Genomic DNA, 23,504 nt, shown 5'->3' with positions numbered 1-23,504 from the left:
CATTTTGGCCTCTGCCCAAATGGCAGGTCTTTACAGAGGGCTTTCCCCTGCTCAGAGAGAGCCCTCTGCCCAGCCTCCTTGCTCTCCCATAGGATGTGCCCTGTATGAGCACCTTGTTGGGGTCCGCTTTGGCCCTAGAATGTAAGCTCCAGGAGGGCAAGATTCCATGTGCCCCCAGGGGGTGCAGTGCCCGCACACAGTAGGCACTCGGGAAGGTTGCTCTGAAGGAACGTGAAGGGAAGCCATCAGGTCTGGGCCACTCCGAGCTCTTAAGGAGGTTTCTCCTCCTCTCTGGGCAAAGGCGGGGAGGTGAGCAAGGCCATTGCCAAAGCTTCTACCATGATCTTGTGGGTGCCTCCCCCTTCCCTGCTGGCCACCCCACACCCATTAGTTAGTTAGTTAATCCCAGAAGCGTCTGTGGAGGCAGGAAGGCGCCCGGGCTCGCACAGAGTATGTGCTCAGTAAACGTTTGTTGGCCGAAGAACTCTGTAGGTAACAACCCCCAACCACATGAGCCTTCTGACTTCTCATGTGCAATTTCCTTTCCCCGGGGCCCCTCATCTGGCTGCAACCTGGAGCTGCACAGAATCCGCTCAGATTGGAAGCTCCACTCGGTCAGCCGGCTGTCTGGGGTGGCTCCTCCCTGATCCCTGACCCCCACCCCGTGAGGAGGGGACCGCCCTCTCCGAGTCTCACGCTCCCACCCTCGGCCTAGGCGCTCTTCCTGTGCTGGCCAGGATGGGAGAGTCCGAGGCCCGCGCCACACTTCCCTTTGCTGCGCGACTTTGCCTTGGGATCTTGGCAGCGCCTCCCTCCCAGCTCAGCTACCAGGAGCACACGGGAGCCTGGCTGCTGGCCGGGAGGAAGTGGCCCAGACAGGGGCTGGGGGCATGGCGTGACTGCGGAGCAGCTCCCAGCCATCCTGGCAGCTCGCGGGGAGGGCGAGGGGGCAAGACTCCCCCTGGCAGTCACACCCCAGCCCCTCACGCCGAGGACAAATAGCCGCTGTGTTCCCCTCCACCCTGAGACTTGATCCTCCCCAGTGCCATACCCACAATGCCCACAGGACCCAGTGTCTCCACCTGTATCCCAGACACAGCCCTCGCGCATGGCTTGACTCCAGATGGTAGCTCACCACCTCTCAAATTGGCGAGAAGGCCCTCTGCCAGACGTGGGCACACAGGGACCCCTACAGCTGGCCTCAGCCCCCACCTGCACACTTCTTCCTTATTCTTGAGATGCATGCACGCACACACTTAGACCCCGTGTTACAGAGGGCTCCCTTGGTGTATCTGCTGGGATTTGGAGCCAGAGACGGCAGGGTTCCAATCACAGCTCTGACATGTGATGCATAGATATTAATTATAACTGTCTTGAGGCTTTTGTGAGAATTTGGGAGAACTAGGTGAGTGCCTGGCATCTGGCAGCTCCCAAGAACGGAGACTTTATGACATACAAACACTCACAGGGTCACCCCAAAACCAGGGGTCTGTGAGATCTCCCTGTCCCCTAAGATCCGGATTAAATGGACTCAGTTTCCATTCTACGAAAAGTTCAAGCTCTCCCTGTGAATCAGGGTGGAGCTTGAAATTCGCCTGCTCATTGGCTCTGACCTGCTGTCCAATCCCGCTCTGTCTGGTAAGGCAGCTGCTGGCCACCTGTGGCCACTGAGCATTTGAAATGTGGCTTCCAAACTGAGATGTGCTGCAAATGTACTGATGAAGCGATAATATTGGGGGTTATATTAGGTGAAATAAAATATCTTATTAAAATTGACATCCCCGGGCCTCCCTGGTGGCGCAAGTGGTTAAGAGTCCGCCTGCCAATGCAGGGGATACGGGTTCGTGCCCCGGTCTGGGAGGATCCCATATGCCGCGGAGCGGCTGGGCCCGTGAGCCATGGCCGCTGGGCCTGCGCATCCGGAGCCTGTGCTCCGCAACGGGAGAGGCCACAACAGTGAGAGGCCCACATACCGCAAAAAGAAAAAAAAAAAAAAAAAATTGACATCCCCTGTTTCTTTTTATATTTTTAACATGGCTGCTAGAAAATGAAAAATCACATGTGTGCCTCACTTTGTATTTGTATCGGGCGGTGCTTTTTTTCTTTTTTTAATTTTTAAATTAAATTAAATTTATTTTTTATACAGCAGGTTCTTATTAGTTAATATTTTATACATATTAGTGTATATATGTCAATCCCAATCTCCCAATTCAGCCCACCACCGCAGTGCTGTTTTCATGGTCCTTCCTGTATCTCCACTTCAGATCGACCCAAACCCAGAACTCAGGCACTTTCCAGAACACCTCCTCACACCAGGCCTCTGCATGTGTCAGAGTTTTCAGAAGCCTTGAGGAGTGGGAGGCGTTTGCCTCACAGCAGTGAAGTCACCTAGCACTTGAATATGTGGCCTCCTTGTTCTAAAATGTGCTCTGCGGCTTCCCTGGAGGCGCAGTGGTTGAGAGTCCGCCTGTCGATGCAGGGGACACGGGTTCGTGCCCCGGTCCGGGAAGATCCCACATGCCGCGGAGCGGCTGGGCCCGTGAGCCATGGCCGCTGAGCCCGCGCGTCCGGAGCCTGTGCTCCGCAATGGGAGAGGCCACAGCAGTGAGAGGCCCGCGTACCGCAAAAAAAATAAATAAATAAAATAAAATGTGCTCTGGTCCCCACCCTCCCCCATTTTCCTTTTCCTCCACTGTCTTATGCAGAAAAAACCCCACTCTCTCCAGCACCCATGTGCACCAAACTCACCTCCCTCCGGGCCTTGCCATGCACATCCTCTGCAAAGCACTGAACCTCTGTGTGTGTAAGGGCCTGATTACCCTCCGAGACAAGAGCCATCCTCCTTCCAGGGTCTTGCTTCCTGATCCACGGACATCTCTCAGCCCTATTTGGTACCCTCCGGATCGCACACCTGGGAGGAGACACAGAGACACAGCTGCTCACCCGCACTAGAGCCCTGCGGCCCTGGACTTGAGGGTGGTGCCCCACCCCTCCAGCCTCTCCCCATCCCCCCCCACTCCTCTCTGCTCTACTGCCCCCCTTTCATCCTCATCACACAGACTCTCCTGTGCCCTCTGTCATGCCTATGTACACACGTCTCAAACACCTAGCCCGTCCCTCAGGTCGCCACCTGTGTGTGGAAGCAGTCTGCACGTACACATACCCCCCACCGTCCCCCCCGACCCCGCCCAGGTACAGGGCCCCTTTGGACACCGACGCAGTTTACTCCTCGGTGGGTGGGCGCATTCTCGTCCGCTCAGGGGAGGCCGGGGGAGCCCACCTGGCCCTCCCTCTTCCTGAGGGTCTTGGCTTTGAGAGCCCCACATTCAGCCCCACCGGGCCTTGTGTGCCCCTGGCCCGAGGTGCCCACGCTCAACAGGGAAGCCCCTCTCAACCTCAGCCAGCTCTGTCTAGGAATGTCTTGGAGGCACCTGGGCAGCTGACAGTTAAGGAGCTGGAAAAAAAAGAGGGAAAATCCGCCACGTTTCGGTTCTAGAGAATCCTGCCAGGAGACGGGGTCGAGCCCGAAATGGACCCACGATTCCGAGAGAGAGAGCAAACAGGTAAAAAATCCAAATGAAGCCTCCTCTGTCTAGAATTTTCGGTCTGGATTTGACTGAAAAATCAGCTGCAGGAGCATGACCCAGTCCCTCACAGAGAAGCAAATGTGAGCCCACGGAGCAGCAGGGTGGGAAGTCCACGCTGTGCCTCCGTGCAGGCAGCGGGTCTGGGGGAGAGGGTCTGGGCAGCTGTATTTAGGGCAGCTGTGATGTCAGCGGGGAGGAGGGCTCGAGTTGGGAATGTGATACAATGGCCCCTTTGTCCCCCTCCCCTCCTGTCCTGCACACACTCTGGAACCACATTCTGGCCCCAAACCACATGACACAGGCGGGGCTGCACAGCGGGGCTCTGCCAACACCACCGCCCTGACACTCGGCGTCACCTGGCGTGCCCTCATACGTGCGTGTGCACACACGTACCCACGTGTAGAGTTGAGCATATGTAGTGAGAGGCATAGGCCCTCCTTTACCGTGCTGCCCAATACGGTAGCCATGAGCCACATGGCTGTAATTAAAATTAATTACAGGGCTTCCCTGGTGGCGCAGTGGTTGAGAGTCCGCCTGCCGATGCAGGGGACGCGGGTTCGTGCCCCGGTCCGGGAAGATCCCACATGCCGCGGAGCGGCTGGGCCCGTGAGCCATGGCCGCTGAGCCTGCGCGTCCGGAGCCTGTGCTCCGCAACGGGAGAGGCCACAACAGTGAGAGGCCCGCGTACTGCAAAAAAAGAAAAAAAAAGAAAGGCCTGGAAATTGAGAAGCGTGGTGAACCTGCCGGTGCGACAGGTGTGGGCAGGGAAGGAGAGAGTGAGAATGAACAGGTGGGTAGCGGCCAGGTAAAGCTTGGATGTCAGGCTTGACTTGCTTCTGAAACCCCTGTAGGGGCAGATAGGGATGGGACCACGACAGCCAAGGGCCTCAGGGGGCAGGAGGTCCAGGTGGGTGGGAGTTGCCTAGGCTGGTGTCAGGCAGGCATCAGCAATCATTCCATGGATTGATCAAAAGGATCCCGAGGTAACTTGGGGTAATTTGCATATTGAATAAACTTTTGTTTACAAGCCACAATTTCTTGCCCTCTTTAGGCTAATTCCAGTACTACACTCTCCTGAATGTGGAAGAAGTGCTAATGATGAATTATTAAAGGCCATAGTTAACAGTCATGACTACTGAAGGACAGCCAAGGTTTTAGTATTGCAGACAATGGCCTCTGAGGACTGCTCCATCTCTCTGTGGACCTGAGGGAGGGATGAGGGCCCTTCCTGCCCAAAGGTTTAGGTCCTGAGACCTTGGGAGGGGGGCAGGAATGGGACAGCTGTCAACTTCTCCCCGTCTCTAGGTGTCTGGGCGCCTGGTCTGCTCCGGAGGTCTGACTCCCTGGATCCTCTATGCGCCCACGGACGGCACACGGCTGTCCCTCTTCCCTGAGATTGGGGAGCTGACCAGTCACCTTCCTTGTGGGGGCCTCAGGCTCTCAGGTCAGCAGGCAGGGGTAGGCAGAGGGTGAGGGAAAAAGGAAGGGAGGGAGAGAAAGGAGGAAGAGGAAGCAAGAATTTCTAAAACAGAAGGAAAGGGCAGGAGGCAGGGGCTGGGCAAAATGACCTCCCCAGGCCACCACACACCCAGGGGTCATGTTTGGGGGACTTAGAAGGCCGAGAGGGATGGTCAGGAAGGCCTGTCACCTTCCTGGTTGCAGCTGGTAAGTACCTGGACTGCAGCTCTCCAAGGCCCTGGGGAGGTTTTCCTGAGGGCTGGTGGTTCCCTCCTTCCCTCCCGGGGGAGACCAGAAAAAGGAGAAGGAAGCCATGCTTTCTCCAGGTCTCCTCTGGCCCTCAGGGCAGGCTCAGCGACCCTGTCGCACATTGTACTGATCATCGCTCCCTTGGAGGAGCTCAGAGGGGGCTAGGACGGAGAAGAGGCCAGATGACCCTAGGCATTTGCCCAGGGGGGCTCCCAGGGACCCCTCCCTGCCCCACCTCCCTCCCCCAACCACGGGCCTCCCAGAGCCCTGACCACAGCCCCCGAACCCTGCAGGATGCCCCCAGCAGTAGGGGGGAGCAGCGAGAGTTGATGGCACTGATGGGCATGGGCATGAGGTTTGGGCAGGGCAGGACCTGCAGGGAGGGGTGTGTGTGTGTGTGTGTGTGTTGATGCACAAGTGGGTTGCCTGTCTGGCACTGTAAGGGACAAGAGGGTATGGGAGACATGCAAGGAAGATGGAAGGAGAGAGTTAAGAGAACGGGTAAAGGCATAAGAAAGGCAAGAGGGAGGGGGAGGGTCCATCCAGGGGCTGGAGGAACAGGGGGAGGGAAGGGGCGGACACTGAGGGAGAGCCCGCCCACCGCCCAAAGCTCCCTCCCCAGGACGCCCCTCCACCAACTCCAAGGAAGGAAATTAGGAGGCCACTGCAGATAGGTTTGGGTCATTTCCACATGCTTTATTCCAGCAATCAAAATAATTAAAAACATCTCAAATTATTATACACATACAAAATAGGTACAGAGTCTCTTGTTTCCTCCCACCCCTAGGGGGAAAAACTGCTTTGTGCTTTGGGAAATTGTGCTCCGAAACCCAGTGAGAGAGAAACGCAGAACAGACTAAAAGACAGGCCGTGAGGACGGGATGCAGCTGAGGAGAGGGTTTCAGAGGAGGGAGAGGTGGGGAGAGAGAGGAGAGAGGCCTGAGGTGGTGAGAGGCGCCGAGGGGGATGAAGAGAGGGTGGAGAGCAAGTGACCCTGTCTGGAGCCGGCACGCTCTCCCCCACATTAAATAGCACCTTTAGAAAATTCACGAGTCCCCATCCACAAGAAAAAAAAAAAAAAAAAAAAAAACAAAGAATAAAAAAAGACTTTGAACAAAAAGGAACATTTGCTGGCCTAAGGGGGGGTGCGTTTCCACTTCCATAGCACCAGGATTCCCTCCCCACCCCACCCCATCACAGAGATGTAGCACCTTGGATATAAAATGGGGAGCCCCTTCCACCCTGCCCCCCTCCCGCCCCCCATGCAGTTGCCCCGGTGACACACAAAGACCAAAGCCGAGAACGAGGTAGTCTTTCAGCAACACAATTACACAAGGATCAGAGCGGTCTCTCCCACCCAGCCGGGTAGCGCGGGGGGGTTGGCATGTTTCTCAAATCCGACGTTTCTGCTCTGTCGTGGCCCCTCCTGACTTTTCTCCAAACCCGGTGGTGAAGGGCCAGTGGTGCCCTTGGTACGCTCCCCTCAAAAACAAAGAGGGTTGTGTTGCCGGGGCAACAGGGATGCCAGATGGTAAGGCTTCTTTGGCAGTCTGAGAACTCCGGGTCCCCCCAGGGCTTGGGGGTTCTGGGTGAAGGGAGTAGGCTGGGAGTGTGGGGGCCACTTGGGTGTTTCAACATTGCCTTTGGTTGCTGGGCAGACAATGCATTGTTTCCTGTGTCTTTTGGGGAGACTTAGATTTGGGGAGCAGTGGAGGGGAGGCCCCAGGAAGGCATGGAGAAAGGAGCAGAAAGGGCAGCGTTGGGGTGTCATAAGCCCAACGGGCAGAAAAGGACTTACCCCCACGTGGGTCTTCAAGCAAGTGGACCAAGCTTCCTTTTTTAAAAAGTTATTTATTTATTCTTTTTTTTTGTTTTGGTAAGGTTGAATGCAGTTTTGGTTTTTGGTCATATTCAGTTGGTCAAAGATAAAAACTAAGTTTGAGAGATGAATGCAAAGGAAAAAAATATTTTCCAAAGTCCATGTGAAATTGTCTCCCATTTTTTTGGCTTTTTGGGGGGTTCAGTTGGGGTTCTTTGTCTGTTTCCAGAGTCAGGGGCAAGTGGGTTGGGTGGGAGGGAGCCAGGTTGGGGTGGAGGGAGTTTACAGGAAGCAGACAGGGCCAACGTCGATGCCGAATTCCTGGTCTGGGGCGCCAACGTCCAAGGGGGCCACATCGATGATGGGCAGGCGGGAGGTCTTGGTGGTTTTGTATTCGATCACTGTCTTGCCCCAGGCTCCGGTGTGACTCTGGGGTGAAAGGGAGACAATGGGAGAGGGGTGTCACCCAGCAGCAGTGAGGGGGTGGGGGGACTGGGCCTGCCCGGAAAGCCAAAGCCCAGAGCGGGGGCCCTGCTGGACTCACCGTGCAGCCGTCGTAGGTGACGCTGTAGGTGAAGCGGCTGTTGCCCTCGGCCCGGATCTCGATCTCGTTGGAGCCCTGGAGGAGCAGGGCCTTCTTGAGGTTGCCTGTCTGCTGGTCCATATAGGCCACGCTGTTCTTGCAGTGGTAGGTGATGTTCTGGGCAGCCTCGGTGGACATTAAGCGCAGGAAAGTCAGCTGGATGGCCACATCGGCAGGATCGGAGCCCTGGCCGCCGTACTCGAACTGTGGGAGCGGAAGAGCGAGGAGTGAGCGGCTGTGTTGGAGCCTCCAGTCCTGGCCTCGCTCCCTGGGGTCCCCCTGAGAGCATCCTAGTGAACCTTACATCCAGAGGTGGCACCCCTTGCCCCCAGGCACCCTGTGTTTGACGCCGTATCCAGGACCCAGGTCTCCTGCCTCCCAGCTGATCACACTTAGCAGAGGTCTGGTCCACCCAGGACCTACCCTCAGGCCCTTCTGAGCCCTGGGCCAGCCCATCTCCTAAGAGTGGCTACAGGGTCGAGCTCACACACCTGGAATCCACCGGTCATGCTCTCGCCGTACCAGACGTGCCTCTTGTCCTTGGGGTTCTTGCTGATGTACCAGTTCTTCTGGGCCACGCTGGGCTGAGTGGGATACACGCAGGTCTCACCCGTCTCCATGTTGCAGAAGACCTTGATGGCGTCCAGGTTGCAGCCTTGGTTGGGGTCAATCCAGTATTCTCCTGCAGTGGGGCAGGGTGAGATGGCGTCAGGGGAGGTACGGGATGTGGGCACCTCAGGGCTCAGCCCCATCGCGGCAGGAGGAGGCGCGGCTGGGCCAGCCCTTACCGCTCTTCCAGTCGGAGTGGCACATCTTGAGGTCACGGCAGGTGCGGGCAGGGTTCTTGCGGCTGCCTTCAGGGCTCCGGATGTTCTCGATCTGCTGGCTCAGGCTCTTGAGAGTGGTGTCCACCTCGAGGTCACGGTCACGGACCACATTGGCATCATCGGCCCGGTAGTAGCGGCCACCATCCTGAGCCTTCTCTTGAGGTGGCTGGGGCAGGAAGCTGAAGTCGTAACCACCGCTGGGAGGACCAGGGGGACCAGGGGGTCCGGGAGGGCCGGGGGGACCCTGCGCAGAGAGGGAGGAGAGGGGGGATTACCGGGGTTCAGTGCTTTCGGGGCTGGAGGGCCATGGGCAGACAAGGTGGGGGACCACATACAGCAGGACCAGCATCACCAGTGCGACCACGAGGACCAGGGGGACCGATGGGGCCTGGGAGACCGTTGAGTCCGTCTTTGCCAGGAGTACCAGCAGAGCCAGGGGGACCCTGCAGAGAGGAAGCTGGTTGGAGAAAGCCTGCCAGAGAGCACGGGCCCACCCCAGCTCTGGCAGAGAAGCCCACAACCCACTCTGCCTGGCTCTGGTTCCTCAGCCTCATCATGGCTCACTCCCACAGCTGGGCCAGGAAATTTTGTGGGAGGAAGCAGCGGGGAGGGGGAGGCGAGGGCTGCGTGAGGTTGTCCAGAGCCCCCTTCCCTTCTTTCATCCCCCGCCCCAGACCCTTCTCCAGAGAGGCGAGGGACCCAGGAAGAGCAGATAAACGGGAGACGCAACTCACGCGGGGACCAGCCGGACCAGAAGCTCCGGAGGGACCCTGCTCACCAGGAGAGCCCTGAAGGAGAGATGCGGAGTGTAGGTCAAATGGGGCCAGCCACGGCCCCCCTGCCGGCCACCTTGTTACTCTGGAAGTCTAGCCCCAGGGTGTCCATAGGCTGAGGCCCCTCCCACGACCCCACCTCGCTGTGCACTCCTCACTGTCTCAGAGGCTACTGGGAAATACCCACTAGTCTTCAGACCCCAGTCCCCACCAGGGAGGAGAAGGACGGTCCAGAGAGGGAAACCGAGGCAAAGTGTCCCCCCCCCGCCCCATCACACAGCAGGACTTGGGGAGACGATAAAAGAAGGCAAGATGGCAGCTGGGGGCTGGGGAGGGGCTGGGCATACTCACGGGAGGGCCAGGGGGACCCTGGAGACCAGAGAAGCCACGGTGACCCTTAATGCCTCTGTCGCCCTGTTCGCCTGTCTCACCCTTGTCACCGCGGGGGCCTTGGGGTCCCTAGAAGAGAGATGGGGACAGGCTGTCAGGTGGAAGTTCTGTTAGCACTGAGGGGGTGCAGTCCACATCTGGACAAGGGTTCGGAGGACACAACGGCCAGAGCAGGGCACTTACAGTGGGGCCGCGGGCACCAGCGGGGCCAATGGGACCGGCAGGACCAGCAGGACCCTGGGGAGAGCAAGGAGAGCGTTAGATCCTGGTCAGGGAGAGCCCCGCTGAGGGCTGGCACGGCCTGAGCTGCAGGGGAGGCCTCCCCTTGGCCAAATCCCTCTTTCCTCTCATCTTTTCCTACCATATCCATTCACTCCTGACCCCAGGTGAATCTTCATGTAAATTCAGGCCTCACGTAAGCTGGGGCGAGCAGCTGGGAACAAACCCCATTCCTCGGGGGAAACGGGACTGTCTGGAGGAGGGGTCTCGAGGCTGAGCTGTGGCTCAGTGTTTTCAGGGAGGCCAGGGGCCCAGACATCTTGCAAGGCCTCCTCTTCCCCCCTGCTTAGGTGAAGTCAGGTGTCCACCTGCAGACCCCTCGGCCCGCCTGGAGAGCCCCTGGCCTGAGCAGAAACGGTGAAGCCAGAGCCCAGCTACTTACAGTCTCGCCACGATCGCCGCTCTTGCCGGCAGGGCCGACGGGGCCGGGGGCACCAGGGGCACCAGGAGCACCAGGGGGTCCAGCAGGGCCGGTCTCACCACGGTCACCCTGAGAGGGGAAGAGGAGGGGAGGAGGGGAATCCGGGTCAGCCCTAGCTGAGAGGGCCAGGTGGAGCGGCAGGTGGGGCTGTGGCCCCAGGGTGCAGCCGTCTTACCTTGGGGCCCGGAGAACCATCTCGTCCAGGGGATCCTTCAGCACCGGGGGCTCCCTGCAGAGAGCGGGGGAAGGTGAGCGCCAGCCAAGGGGAGGGAGGCTCAGGCCAAGGCCAAGATGACCACACTGAGGGCACTGGCATGGGGCCGGCAACCGCTTACCTCACGTCCAGACTCGCCAGGGGGTCCAGCCAATCCGGGGGGGCCCATGGGACCAGGGGGGCCACGCTCACCACTTGCTCCGGAAGGACCTTGCTTGCCGGGTTCACCCTGAGGGAGAAGAAAGAGTCAGGCCAGGGATGGGGTGGGCGAGGGCCTTAGGACCCGCCACCCCTATCCTGCGCCCTCCAAGTCCTGCGACCGTTCTTCTCGGGATCCTCAAGGTGAGGGGGCACTCACAGAGGGGCCAGGAAGACCAGGGAAGCCTCTTTCTCCTCGCTGACCGGGCAGGCCGACCACGCCACGCTGTCCAGCAATACCCTGAGGTCCGGGAGTGCCGGGAGCGCCCTGTGGGGGACAGGTGGGGGTGAGGTGACTTCCAGTGGCCAGGGATGCTGCCCGCACTCTGGACCCCTCTGGAGCGTAGTGCACTTACAGCGGGTCCATCAGCACCAGGGGATCCTTTCTCACCAGCGGGGCCAGGGGGACCGGGAGGACCGACTTCACCAGTACGCCCGGCAGGGCCAGCCTCACCACGGGGCCCTTTGCTGCCTTCTTTGCCAGCAGGGCCAGAAGGTCCAGGGGGTCCAGTATTTCCCTGGGTGGGGAGCATTGGGGCTGTCAGAACCCATCGGATTCTGGAGCATTACGGGAGCCGGAGTCGGGCCCACCGCGCTCCCGGCGGCCTGTGCCCCAGACCCTCCCAGACCGGTGGAGTCTCCACCACACACACTTACAGAGGGCCCAGGGGGACCGACTCGGCCAGCAGCACCAGGGAAACCAGTAGCACCCTGGAGAAGAGGACGAAGAAGCAATCAGAGGGAGAAGAGCCCCTCACCTGGCCAGCTGCCCCCCTCCAAGCACAGGCCGGGGATCAGAGTGAGGTACTCACAGGGGGACCAGCGCTCCCACGAGCACCTTTGGGTCCGGGAGCACCGACGTTACCCTGTAGGGGAGCACAGAGGCGTCACGGCTGGGCCCGTCCTGGATCCAGCCTGCTGCCAGCTCGGGGCCTCGACGGCGAGATACTCACAATGGGGCCAGGAGGCCCCGTGGGTCCAGCGGCGCCGGGGGCACCAGCATCGCCTTTAGCACCAGCGTCACCAGGTTCGCCTTTAGCACCAGGTTGGCCATCAGCACCCTGGGGGCGGAGGGAGTGCGGTGAGTGGAGGAGAGGGCTGTGCCAGCCTAGGAAGTCAGCCGAGGAAGGACAGGAAGTCCGGGCAGGAAGATGCGTGAATGGGAGACAATCCACCCCCCAACACCCCTCCTTCTCTGAATCAGGCCAATGCCTCTGTCCTCATCCGGTCACTCAAGGCCCCGGGGCCTAGCTGGAGATGGAAGATGAAAGGGATCTTGGTACTCACAGGGGGGCCAGCGAAGCCAGCAGGGCCGGGGGGACCAGGCTCACCACGGTCTCCCTAGAAGAAAAGAAGGCACGTGGAGAGATGCCCTGATCTGGGGGAAGGTGGGGTGGGATGGGCTGGAGGGTGGGGAAGGAGGGCCTGAGGAGCACTCCACAGGGACCAGAGCAGGTGGGAGCCAAGGTGGAGGAGGGCCAGAAAGAGGGCCAGGGGTAGTATGGAGGGAGAGAGGTGTGGAGTATGGAGCCTTAACCGGGTCTTCTGTACTTACGGGGGCACCACGAGCTCCAGTGGGACCAGCAGGGCCGCTAGGACCAGTTTCACCCTGAGGGGGAGGGACAAGAGGCTCGGGGTCAGGGGCCCAAGCTGAATACTCCTGGCAGGTAACCCAGGAGAGTCCGCCCCCCTCCTGGCCCCCCCACCTTCGGAGCACCAGCTGGGAGTGGTAGGAGCTGCCTCCCCTGCAGAGCTGTGCCCAGGCTTGCTGGGGAAGCTGTGTGCTGGGGAAGAAGGTGGGGAGGCAGCCATCTCACCTTGTCCCCAGGGGCACCGGCGGGGCCAGGAGGACCAATGGGACCAGTCAGACCACGGACGCCATCTTTGCCAGGAGCACCATCAGCACCTTTGGGACCAGCATCGCCCTAAAGACACGGGAAAGCCTGAGACTTCCAGTGTGGGGCAAGGAGGTGACCTAGAGCATCCCGCTTGTGTCTGGGACCCCTCCCCAGTTTGTGTCTGCCCTGCCCCGATGTGTGCCAAGGACTCAAGATCTTTCGGGGGAAAGGTGTCTGTGTGGGGATTCCGGGGAACTTAGATTAAGAAGCTCCCGCTTTGTGTAGAGGGATTCCTCGTCCAGGAGGCACCCCCCACCACCTCTTGTTGCCATGGTAACACATGGGAAGGGTAGGGCCTGGACTACACGTAAGGATGCATCAGCCAAGAGGCCAGAGAAGAAGAAGGCAGGATTAAGGAGAAGAGGGAAAGACCCAAGGGAGTAGAAGGAGATGCTGATGGATCTGAAGCAGCGAGAGACGGGAACCACACAGGGTTCGAGGGAGGGGGGTTCGACTTACTCTGTCACCCTTAGGGCCTGGGAGACCTGCTGCACCTCGTTCACCAGGCATTCCTTGAAGGCCAGGGGCGCCCTGGTTACCAGGGGCTCCAGGGGCGCCAGCATCGCCCTGTGTGACAACCAAGAAGACTCGAGTGAGGCTTGGGGTCTCGGAAGTGGGTCACAGCTTTGAGCCCCCTCTTAATTTCTCCCAGGCTTGGTTCCGAGGCCAAGGACAGGTACTAGCGAAGGGGAAAGGCTCACAGCCCAGAAATGCAGGCTGCACATGGACCCCACCCCAGTCTTGTCCCCCCATCCCTCCCCAACATCCAGCTGGCTTTGGCCACAGCCAGGCATCCCCCATCACAGGAAGGGTGAGACCTGGTCCCTGTGCCGCCCTTACCTTAGCACCATCATTGCCAGGGGCACCGTTGGACCCACGGGGACCTGCAGGACCGGCGGGCCCTTGCACACCACGCTCGCCGGGGAAACCTCTCTCGCCCTGGAAGGGAAGGACAGGGCCCATGAGGTGGCTGCAGAGACGGGGCCAAGCACGGGGCACGTCGGTGGAAGCAGCAAGAGGCTCTACTTACTCTTGCTCCAGAGGGGCCGGGGGCACCAACGTCTCCAGGAGCGCCCTGAGCGGGAGGGAGGGACACCAGTGAGCAGAACCCACCTCGGTCCTCCCAACTAGAAAGAATACGTGTCCACCTCGGGGCTAGCCCTTGGGGTCTGTGATTGGAGACCAAGCCCTCCTCAGCACTGAGCCGGGAGTATCCCTCTACTGCTCTGCGTGAATGCGTCACCCTCGCCAAACTTGGGGTTGAGGGAAAGCCAGAGTAGTCCAGCAGCTCTAAAAAGAAGTCATCCAGACCAGCAGCCACGCAGCTCCTTCCAGATCCTCTCATGCTGAGGTGCAGCTCTTTGCTCCCCTCTGCGTAGCACCCTTCATGATGGGAAGTCCTTCCTCGAGTCTAACCTTGATCCCTCTAGTTGCAGGTTGTCTGATTGGCTGCGGGGGCTGGACTCTCCCTCTGTGTTCCCTGCACCGCCCCATCTCTTCAGCTGGCTGCTACCCCTTACCTGTTCACCGGGTTTGCCTGCTTCACCAGGAGGACCAGAAGGGCCAGGGAGACCCTGTAGGTGGGAAATGGGGGGCGGGAAACGAGGGATTAGAATCTGGAAGAGGTGTTCCTCGTGCCCCTCTCCCAACACCTGACAGCCGCGAGGCCTCACCTGGAATCCGGGGGAACCAGCAGGGCCTTGTTCCCCTCTCTCACCGGCAGGGCCCTGCACGGAGGCAATGCTGCGGTCACGGGAAGGCTCAGGAGAAGAGGGACGGGGGCTCTCTCCCCTTTCCTGCCCCACAGCACCCCTGCCCAGGCCTCCCCGTCAGGGACACTCACAGCAGGTCCGGGAGGTCCCTGAGCCCCAGCTTCTCCGTCTTTGCCAGCAGGACCCTATGGGGAGAGAGGGAAAGGAGGCCAGGGTGTGAGGTGGGCGGGCAGCTGAGGAAGAGAGCACAGGTGGGGGGCCTGAGGGCGGGGGGTCCTGACGCCCTGGGGGTGGGCTGGAGCCTCCTGCATCCCTCCTGCAGGATGTAGGGACGAGACACGGGCGGAGGCAGGGAGGGGACGGGGACCAAGAGGAGAAACGTACAGCAGCGCCGGGGGGTCCAGGAACGCCTCGTTCTCCAGCCTTGCCGGGCTCTCCCTGTGGGGAGAGAGAGTGAGGGTTGAGGAAGCTGAAGTGGAAAACCGGGGCCTCCTGGGTCCCTCCCGTTTCCTTTGGTGGAATTTTTAAGGAGCTTTTTAATCTATCAATCAGCTCTGGCCCCTGAGGAAGGCCTTTGCTGGCTTCGGCTGCTCCATCTCTTGGCCTCTCCCTGAGCCCTCTCCTCCCAGACGACCTGCCCCTTAGGCCCCTCCCTCCACTGTATGCCTTTGGTGACCTGAGCTGCAAAGGGCTTTCATCTCTTCTGATATCTCCTTTTGAACCTCAAAGAACCCACCAAGATTTGGGGCTGACTATCATGCAAAAGGCCCATCCTATCCGTGTGTGTGTGTGTGTGTGTGTGTGTGTCTGTGTGTGTGTGTGTGTGTGTGTTTGGGGGCCAACGATACTTATTTCCAGGGATAGAGCAATGGTAGTAAAGCCAGGAGAGGTCTCTCATTTTATGGAATAGGGAGACTGAGGCCCAGAGAGGGGCAATGAGTGGCTTGAGGCCACACAGCAAGTCGGTGGCAGAGCTGGGCCCGCGGCGAGGACTCTTCCCCCCACCCCCACCCTCGCCCCAAGTGTGTCTGTCCCTGTGACACGCCTCACTGAATACTCACAGCAGCACCTTTAGGCCCAGGGAAACCCATCACACCGGCCTGACCACGGCTACCAGGAGGGCCTGGGGGCCCGGGGCGGCCATCTTGACCCGCAGGACCCTGAGGATGGAAGGTACAGAAGCGGAGGTGAGGACAGCGGGTGAGAGGTCAGGAGACCGGTGTGGGCCGGGGGGGGTGACACTTACAGGGGGGCCGGTTTTGCCATCGGGACCAGGGCTCCCAGGGCTTCCAGTCAGACCCTAGGGGGAGGCAGAGAGGTGTGAGTGGGGAGGGGGAGAAGGAGGGTGGAGGCTGGGGTGGAGGACATTCTAGAAGGTGGATCTGTGGCCCTGCTCCAGAACCCTCGTAGGATGGGCAGGGTCATGGGCCAAGCTGGGCAGAGGGCCGGGCTCTCACCTTGGCACCAGGCAGACCAGCTTCACCAGGTCGACCGGCTTCACCGGGAGAACCTTTGGGGCCAGCGGGGCCAGGAGCACCACGTTCGCCAGCGGGACCCTGGTTGGGGGAGTCACAGCGACCGTTAGGGTCTCTTTATCACGGGCTGCCCTCTGCTGCCTCCTGGGCTGTGGGGGGTGCTTTGAGAGGCATTGGTGGTGGTAGGAAGGTCAAGGTGAGGCTAAGTGTGAAGAGAGAGGTCTGCAGCCCCAGTAGGGGCACTAACGACTGGGCGGTGGGAGTGGGAGGCGGTTGACCACATCTGGGAGAGGAAGGTCACGCCCAGGGAGCAGCAGGGCGAGCCTCCCACCCACGAAGAGAGATTACCTTGGGACCAGAAACACCATCTGCGCCCGGGAAACCGCGGCTACCAGGTCCACCCTGTGGGCAGAGAGGAGGTCAGTGAGCTCAGACACGTGGGCACCAGGCCGGCACTGGGGCTGAGAAGGGGCCACTTACACGCTCGCCAGGGGGTCCAGGCAGGCCAGCAGGTCCGGGTTCACCTCGGGCTCCTCGCTTGCCTTCTTCCCCAGCAGGGCCAGGGGGACCTTGAATACCAGTGGGGCCCTGGAGAGGGCAGAGAGGAGGGGGCGGCCTGGTACCTGCTCCCGAGCGGGCTTGAGGCTGGGTGGCCAGCACCAGGGCCCCCATTGCTCCTTGGACCTCCCCCAGGGGGCTGCTGGGGGACTTACGGGCTCTCCCTTGGCACCAGCGTCTCCTTTGTTGCCAGGGGCACCAGGTTCACCCTGAGCGGGAGGAGAGGAAGGTGAGTGGAGAGTGGGGATGCTCGGTTGGCCTGGATCTTCTTACTTCCCAGACCAGGGCCGCGTGAACCAGCTCATGGGGTGGGGCAGGAGAGAGAGAGCAGTACTTACGCTGTTACCCTTGGGACCAGGGGCGCCACTGGGACCCTGGGGTCCAGAGGGGCCTCGGGCACCCGGGAAGCCAGGAGCACCAGCAATACCAGGAGAGCCCTGTGGGAGGCAGGACAAGTTGAGTCCAGGAGTGGAGGGCACAGGGTGGGGGGAAGGTGCGTACCAGGGGCGGCTCTGAAACCTGCAGGATACTTACATTGGCACCTTTAGCACCAGGCTGTCCGTCAGTACCAGGGTTTCCCTGTGACCCAGAGAGAGGCGGGTGAGAGACAGGCAAGGACTCTGAGTTAGGGAGAGGCACGGGGGGGTACTGAGGGGGTGACGCTTACAGCAGGGCCAGAAGCACCAGCAGGGCCAGGGGGGCCGGGCTCGCCACGCACACCTTGGGGACCTTCAGAGCCTCGGGATCCCTGGGGACCAGCTTCACCCTGGATTGGAAGAAAGAACATGTCAGGAGCCACCCTGGGAGTCCAACCTCATGTCTGGATGGCAGGGGGTGAAGGGCCATGACAGGAGACCAAGAGTCAGGACTCCAAGATCAGAGAAGGGGACCCCAGGACAAAGGTGCTGGGGACTGGGCTTCTCTCTTGATTCTGGGTCCCTCTGGTTTGGGGAGCAGGGAGAGGCCCACCCCTTGGCCTGTGGGACCTCTGCTCATTGGAGGGTGGGGGTCTCACCTTAGCACCCACAGCACCAGGGAAACCAGGAGGACCAGCGGGGCCAGTGGAACCCTGTGAATGAAAGGGAGATGTTAGTGAGAAGGAAGATGGCGGCTGCGAGTCACACCCTGGGGTTCAGTCCTGCCCCCGCTATCAGACCCAAGAGCTGACACTGAGACCCCTCCGCAGTCCCAGGCACTGAGGTCTAAGGGCTGGACTCACAGGGGGTCCAGCAGCACCCGTAGCACCATCATTTCCACGAGCACCCTGCAGGAGAGAGGGGAAAGCCCCGGTTACATTCACTGAGCACTGGCCCGTCCCTTGAGCTCCTGGGGAACCCCTTCCAGAGCCTGGAGTCCCCCAAGGGGCCAGGAGTACTTACAGCAGGGCCAGGGGCTCCAGGGCGACCTCTCTCACCAGGCAGACCACGGGGGCCCTGACAACAACACCAAGAGAAGCCAAGTTAGACAGGAGACACACCCCTCTCCCCAAGCCCCCATCTTGCCCCTACGTCCTGTTCCCTCTCTTGCTTCTACACCTGGACACACTCACCATCTGACCAGGAGCTCCATTTTCACCCGGGCTACCAGGCTCACCCTACAGAGCAGAGAATCGAGTTAGAAATTCGTTCATGGTGGGACTGCGGGGGGGTGGGGGACCGTGACAGTCACACAGCCACTTACCTTGGGGCCAGCAGGACCGGCATCTCCCTTGGCACCATCCAAACCACTGAAACCCTAAGGTAGGGAGAGGGCCAAAGTGAGACCTTGTGGAGACTGTGGACAACCTCGACAGCCACCCAGACCTGAGGAGGAGCCTCAGGAAGTCATCACAGCTATCTCCCTGTGTCTGAGCTCGACTAAACCCCAAGTGGCCCAAGATCTCACTGCATCCCTTTATTGGGATTTCTTTCCCAATGGAGGGAAGTTCCCTTTGATGTCTACTCTCTATCCCTTGGAACTTATAGAGCTGCCACCCACCACGACGCACACCAGGATCCCTTGGGGAAAGGGCTGGAATGCGATGCTGGGACTTTGGGAACTTAGATGACACAAAGGGGACTCACTCTGTGTCCCTTCATTCCAGGGAGGCCAGCTGTTCCGGGCAATCCCCGAGCACCCTGGAGAGAAAAGAAGAGGACAAAGGCAGGGCTGTTAGAAGACACCACTGTGGACACAGCTCCCAAATGAAGCCCAAATGCAGCAAAGCCTGGAGGCAGCCACACCATCCTGCTCACCTGAGGTCCAGGAGGCCCGCGCTCACCAGGACGACCAGGCTTTCCAGCTTCACCCTGAGAGGAAGAGAAAAGGCCATCGTGCCCGTGCCCCCTGAGTTGGAAAAGTATGGAAGGCCTGGGTCTTCCTGGGGTTGTTGAGGGTCAGGCTTAGGGGCCCAGAATCTTATCTCAGTTTACATCTACCACGCAACCCTTGCTTGAATTTTGCTTCCCTCCAAAGGGATTTCTGTTTATTTCTGTCACCAGCATCTTAATCTGACCACGTGGAGTGAGAATCTGAGGTACCCAGAGTGGTTAAGCCTAGGGAAGCCATTCACATCAGGGGATGGGGTTGGGGACTGCTTTAAGGTGACTGGGGTGAGGGGAGGGACAGCCACCTCTGTTAGGAAGATGGGGAAACATCCCAGGAGGCTCCTTGTTCAAGGGCAGTCCCACGCATCAAGGAGAACATGCCCTCCTTTCTCTGGGTATCACCCCCAAAGGTGGTGGGGGCACTGGGGTAGAGATTACAGGGACCTAACACATGGAGAGGTGGTGGGGGTCAGATGGTATCTCTTTACCAGGGCTACTTACATCATCTCCGTTCTTGCCAGGGGGGCCAGGGGGACCACGGGGACCCATGGGACCCTAGAGGAGACAGGAAGAGAGGATGTTAGAATGGCCAGGATAAGGAAAAAAGAAGGGCAAGGCTAGGATTGGAAGAAGGAGGAAAGAAAGACCCCAGATGGTGGTCCTTCAATAGGAGAATCCATGTATTTGTAGAGGGAGTGTGTATTTGCATAGAGAGTACAAGTTGGGGATCACTTACTGAGGCTCCAGGCTCGCCAGGCTCACCAGGGGGGCCTTGGAAACCTTGGGGACCCTGGCAGACAGGGAGAGAGGAGTAGGGTTAGAAGAGTAGGTACCTGCCAACCTGTCCCCCATCTCACCAAGAGATCTCTGAGCACCTTCCCTGCCCTCATGCCAATCCTCTTTCCAAAAGCCCAGAGCCCACAGCGGTGTAGACATCCTGGATACTCACAGGTGCGCCAGGGGGGCCAGGGAGACCACGAGGACCAGAAGGACCCTACAGAAGAAAAAGAAAGGGAGGCCATAATGAAGCCTCTGTAGGAAAGGTTATCTCCCATGGTTCCCGTTCAGACCACCCAGTTGCCTGGCACCCTCTCTGGATTCTGAGGTCCCAAAGGTCTTCTTGAGCTCCTAAGTTATCTACGCCACCCCACAGCCCTTCCCTGGCCTATCTTGTCTGGATCCTCATCTGCTCTTCTCCTGTCCTCTACATCCCTCGCTGGTGACTCACCATGGGGCCAGGCACAGAAATTCCTGTTGATTTCTCATCATAGCCGTAAGACATCTGGGGAGCAAAGTTCTAGAAGAGAGAGTGCATGAGAAAGCAGGGTCAGGGCAGTGAGTTGAAAGGCAGAAGATATCACCAGTAATGGGACAAAGTGATATCATGTGCCTCCTGATGTGACGTGCTATGCAGGACAACAACATGACCTGTGGCATAGCCCTGCCCAAGACATATCACTGGAATGTAATCATGAAGACACATCCAACAAACCCAATTTAAGGGATAGTCTACAGAACAACAGGCCTCTTCAAAAAATTTCAGTGTCATAAAAGACAAAGAAAGTCCGAGGAATGTTCCAGGTGAAAGGAAACTAAAGAGACACGACAATTAAATGCAATTCATGATCCTGGCTTGGATCCTGGAACAGGAAAAAAAAAAAGCTATAAAGGACAGTATTGGGAATATTGGTGAAGTCTGAATATGGACTGCATGTTAGATAATAAATAGTACTGTATCAATGTTAAATTTCCAAAATGTAGTCATTGTGCAATGCTCATGTTAAGAGAATGTTCTTGCTCTCAGAAGATACATGCTAAAGTATTTAGGAGTAAAGGGACATAATGCCAGCAACTTACTCTCAAATGGTTTAGAAAAAAAAAACAAACCCCAGATAATTATATTTATACATGGAAACTGATAAAGCAAATGTGACAAATCGTGAAGGATATGTGAAAGTTCTTTGCATTATTTTTGCAACTTTTCTCTCTTTTTTTCCCTGTGAGTTTGAAGTTACTTCATACTATGAAGTATGCCATCTGCCAAAACAAACAAACAAACAAACAAACCAAAAACCCCACGGTGGCGGGGGTGGGGGGGTGGGGGTGGGGGTGAGGTGACATAAGGCCTTCCACGAACGCCTCGACTCTCCACTTACTCCTCCGAGGCCAGGGGGTCCGGGAGGTCCTGGGGGTCCGGGGGGTCCGGGAAGTCCAGGTTGTCCAGGAATGCCATCTCGGCCAGGGGGGCCAGAGGGTCCCTGCAGCGGGAGAGGGCGGGCCGGGTGAGCGCAGGCCAGGAGCCACGCCCACCTCCAGCCCCAACAGCCGGGAGAGGGCACCGCTTACCCTTGGGCCTCGGGGGCCAGTGTCTCCTTTGGGTCCCTATGGGGTTGGGGCAGAAGAAACAAGAGAAGCGGGTTAGAGAGGGAGAACCGTGCAGAGTCCTGGGCGGGGTGGCGAAAGTCGAGGGCAGAGGATTACCTCGACTCCAGTGGTTTCTTGGTCCGTGGGTGACGCTAGGGGGGAAAGAGACGCGGCTTAGAGGCAAAGTTTGCTCTAGGTGCTTCCGGCAACAGACGCCTCCCCTGCGCGGGGCAAGGGAGAGCCCCCGCCCCCGCCCCGGCCCAGGCCCCGAGCTATACCCTCGCCTTCCGGGCAGACGGGGCAGCACTCGCCCGCAGGGACTTTGGCGTTGGGACAGTTCTTGATTTCGTCGCAGATCACGTCATCGCACAACACGTTGCCATTGTCGCAGACACAGATCTGGCAGGGCACGGGCTTCCACACGTCTCGGTCATGGTACCTGAGGCCGTTCTGTACGCAGGTGACTGGTGGGACTGGGGCAAGAGGGGGAGATGGGGGCTGTCAACGGCGCGCGAGTCCCCCACCTCGGGGCTCCAGGTACCCCAACCCCACCGCCCCTTCCCCTCGGTCTTAGAGGCACGTTTAGATTTCCCCTTTCCCGCCTCTCCTTCCCTTTCCCCCAATCCTTAAACGTTCATCTGCTCCTCATCAGCGCCAGTGACAGGGCCGAGGCGCCTGGCCAGGGCGGCTATAACTCTTCCAGTTCTCAGGGATTTAAACAAAGCTTTAGGCCGGGGTTGCTTCCAACTCCAACCCCAGACCATTTGCGCTGAAGCCAAGTGAAATAAAAAGCCATTGGGTGGGAGAGTGCGGGGTGGAGGAGTGGGAAGAGAGGCTCCCCAACCAGAGGGCAGGCTTGTGGGGCGTGGTTTGGGTGGAGACAGGAGGAGGGGACGGCAGGAGAGACAAGAGGTCCAGCCCGGATCCCGCCCCATTCCCGGCGCAGGTGGGATGGCGTGGGCGGGGCTAGGAGGATGGGGGAGGGGCTGATTGGCGTGGGATCCCGCCCAGAGACTTGAAGCATACCGTAAAAGTAGGATATGCCCTAACCTCCAGCGCCCAGATATCTCAAAAGGCCTCTCTCAGTGACAACCCCCGTTTCCCAAAGCCAGCCAGTGCCTCTGGGTCACTCCTTAGCCAAAGAACCAGAAAGTCCGCAAAGAGTAAATGAAGTTAGTTAACCACGCCCACCGCGGATCGTCTACCCAGACGGCCACTAGGTGGCGGGCGACACTAAGCAATTTCCCCCGACTGGCTACTTCTTCTAGAGACGGGGCTACCCTATCTCCAACTTTATTTTCCGGGTCTAGAGGTGGGGTCCACACCGGGCAACAATCCCGGTCTTCCCGCTCCGGCTCCTGCGCGGGGAAGCGCTGGACAAGGAGGCGCACTGCCCAGTGTAGGTCAGCAGAGGGCGCAAGGACTCTGCCTGACCAAGTCCGCGCCGAAGACTCTCTTCCTTCATCCCGCCCACGCTCCGCGCCCCCTCCCCCGCTCCGCCCAGCACCTCCGCGGCCCCAGGAACATTGTCTAGCCTGCAGAGAGGGTAAACAATCTTTCCTTATGAATCATCTCATAGCCCTTCTAATCACTCATAGCTTGGGCTCCAAACTCCCAACTCGGCGCCCCCATCCCATCTTCGACGTCCTTTCCCCCCACCCGGCGTCCAGACCCCATTTTCCCCGCAGTACTTCACAGTGCGCGCTCAGAACTCCTCCTGTGCCAACTCGCGCCGTGCAGCATCCTCCCCTCTCACTCCTGGGGGGCGTTCATCTACACCCTGACCCAGAGTGCGGTCCCTTCTATCCCAGGGCGCCGAGGACGAGCCCTCACCAACTTCCTTCCATTCCTGAGCCTCCGGAGCATCCCGAGTCTCAGTTTAAGTCGCGGACCCCTGGGACCAAACGCAGGGCAAGATACCAAGCAGCCCTAGACTCCCAAAAGTTTGGGACTTACTGTCTTCTTCTTGGCCTTCTTCTTGGCCCTCCTCTTGGCCGTGCGTCAGGAGGGCGGTGGCCGCTAAGAGGAGCAGGAGCCGGAGGTCCACAAAGCTGAACATGTCTAGACCCTAGACATGTAGACTCTTTGCGGCTGGGGTGGGGGTTAGCGTCCGCTCATGCGTGGCCTCACACTCAGCGTGCCTCCTGCTCCGACCCCGAGGAGAAACTCCCGTCTGCTCCGACCACCGGCCCGGGCCCCTTTTATACCATCCTGATGGAGAGCGGGGAGGAACCCTGCCCCTGGGAGAGGGGGAGCCGGCTGCCCGTCCCCCAGCCAATCAGAGTTGCCTGGCCCGGCCCCCAATTTGGGAGTGAGAATGGCGAGGGGGAGGAGGAGGGAAGGGAAGGGAAGGGAGTCCACCGCACACCTCCCCCCCTTCGCAGTTCTGCCTC

At 59.2% G+C, this 23,504-nt stretch overlaps 1 protein-coding gene across 1 annotated transcript; it reads right to left on the bottom strand.

Moving 5' to 3' along the window:
* Positions 1-7,125: 7,125 nt before the first annotated feature.
* COL1A1 (collagen type I alpha 1 chain) lies at positions 7,126-23,303 on the bottom strand. The gene is made up of 51 exons (XM_060082261.1): positions 23,068-23,303; positions 21,390-21,584; positions 21,229-21,263; positions 21,094-21,129; positions 20,904-21,005; positions 19,976-20,044; positions 19,697-19,741; positions 19,484-19,537; positions 19,249-19,302; positions 18,676-18,729; positions 18,505-18,558; positions 18,122-18,175; positions 17,991-18,035; positions 17,821-17,874; positions 17,661-17,705; positions 17,457-17,510; positions 17,109-17,207; positions 16,976-17,020; positions 16,780-16,878; positions 16,597-16,650; positions 16,364-16,471; positions 16,232-16,285; positions 15,866-15,964; positions 15,655-15,708; positions 15,470-15,568; positions 14,793-14,846; positions 14,540-14,593; positions 14,370-14,423; positions 14,217-14,270; positions 13,727-13,771; positions 13,537-13,635; positions 13,156-13,263; positions 12,616-12,723; positions 12,354-12,407; positions 12,086-12,139; positions 11,752-11,859; positions 11,611-11,664; positions 11,456-11,509; positions 11,155-11,316; positions 10,959-11,066; positions 10,722-10,829; positions 10,562-10,615; positions 10,348-10,455; positions 9,870-9,923; positions 9,648-9,755; positions 9,258-9,311; positions 8,859-8,966; positions 8,485-8,767; positions 8,188-8,378; positions 7,658-7,900; positions 7,126-7,542 (listed from the first exon to the last, which is right to left on the bottom strand). The coding sequence occupies exons 1-51, from the start codon at positions 23,168-23,170 to the stop codon at positions 7,396-7,398; spliced, it is 4,392 nt and encodes a 1,463-aa protein (XP_059938244.1). The 5' UTR covers positions 23,171-23,303; the 3' UTR covers positions 7,126-7,395.
* Positions 23,304-23,504: the final 201 nt, after the last annotated feature.

The sequence above is a fragment of the Mesoplodon densirostris genome, chromosome 18 (genome assembly GCF_025265405.1).
Source record: "Mesoplodon densirostris isolate mMesDen1 chromosome 18, mMesDen1 primary haplotype, whole genome shotgun sequence".
Lineage (NCBI taxonomy): Eukaryota > Metazoa > Chordata > Mammalia > Artiodactyla > Ziphiidae > Mesoplodon > Mesoplodon densirostris.
Note: the sequence above shows the minus strand (reverse complement) of the source record. Positions and strands in the feature narration are given on the sequence as shown.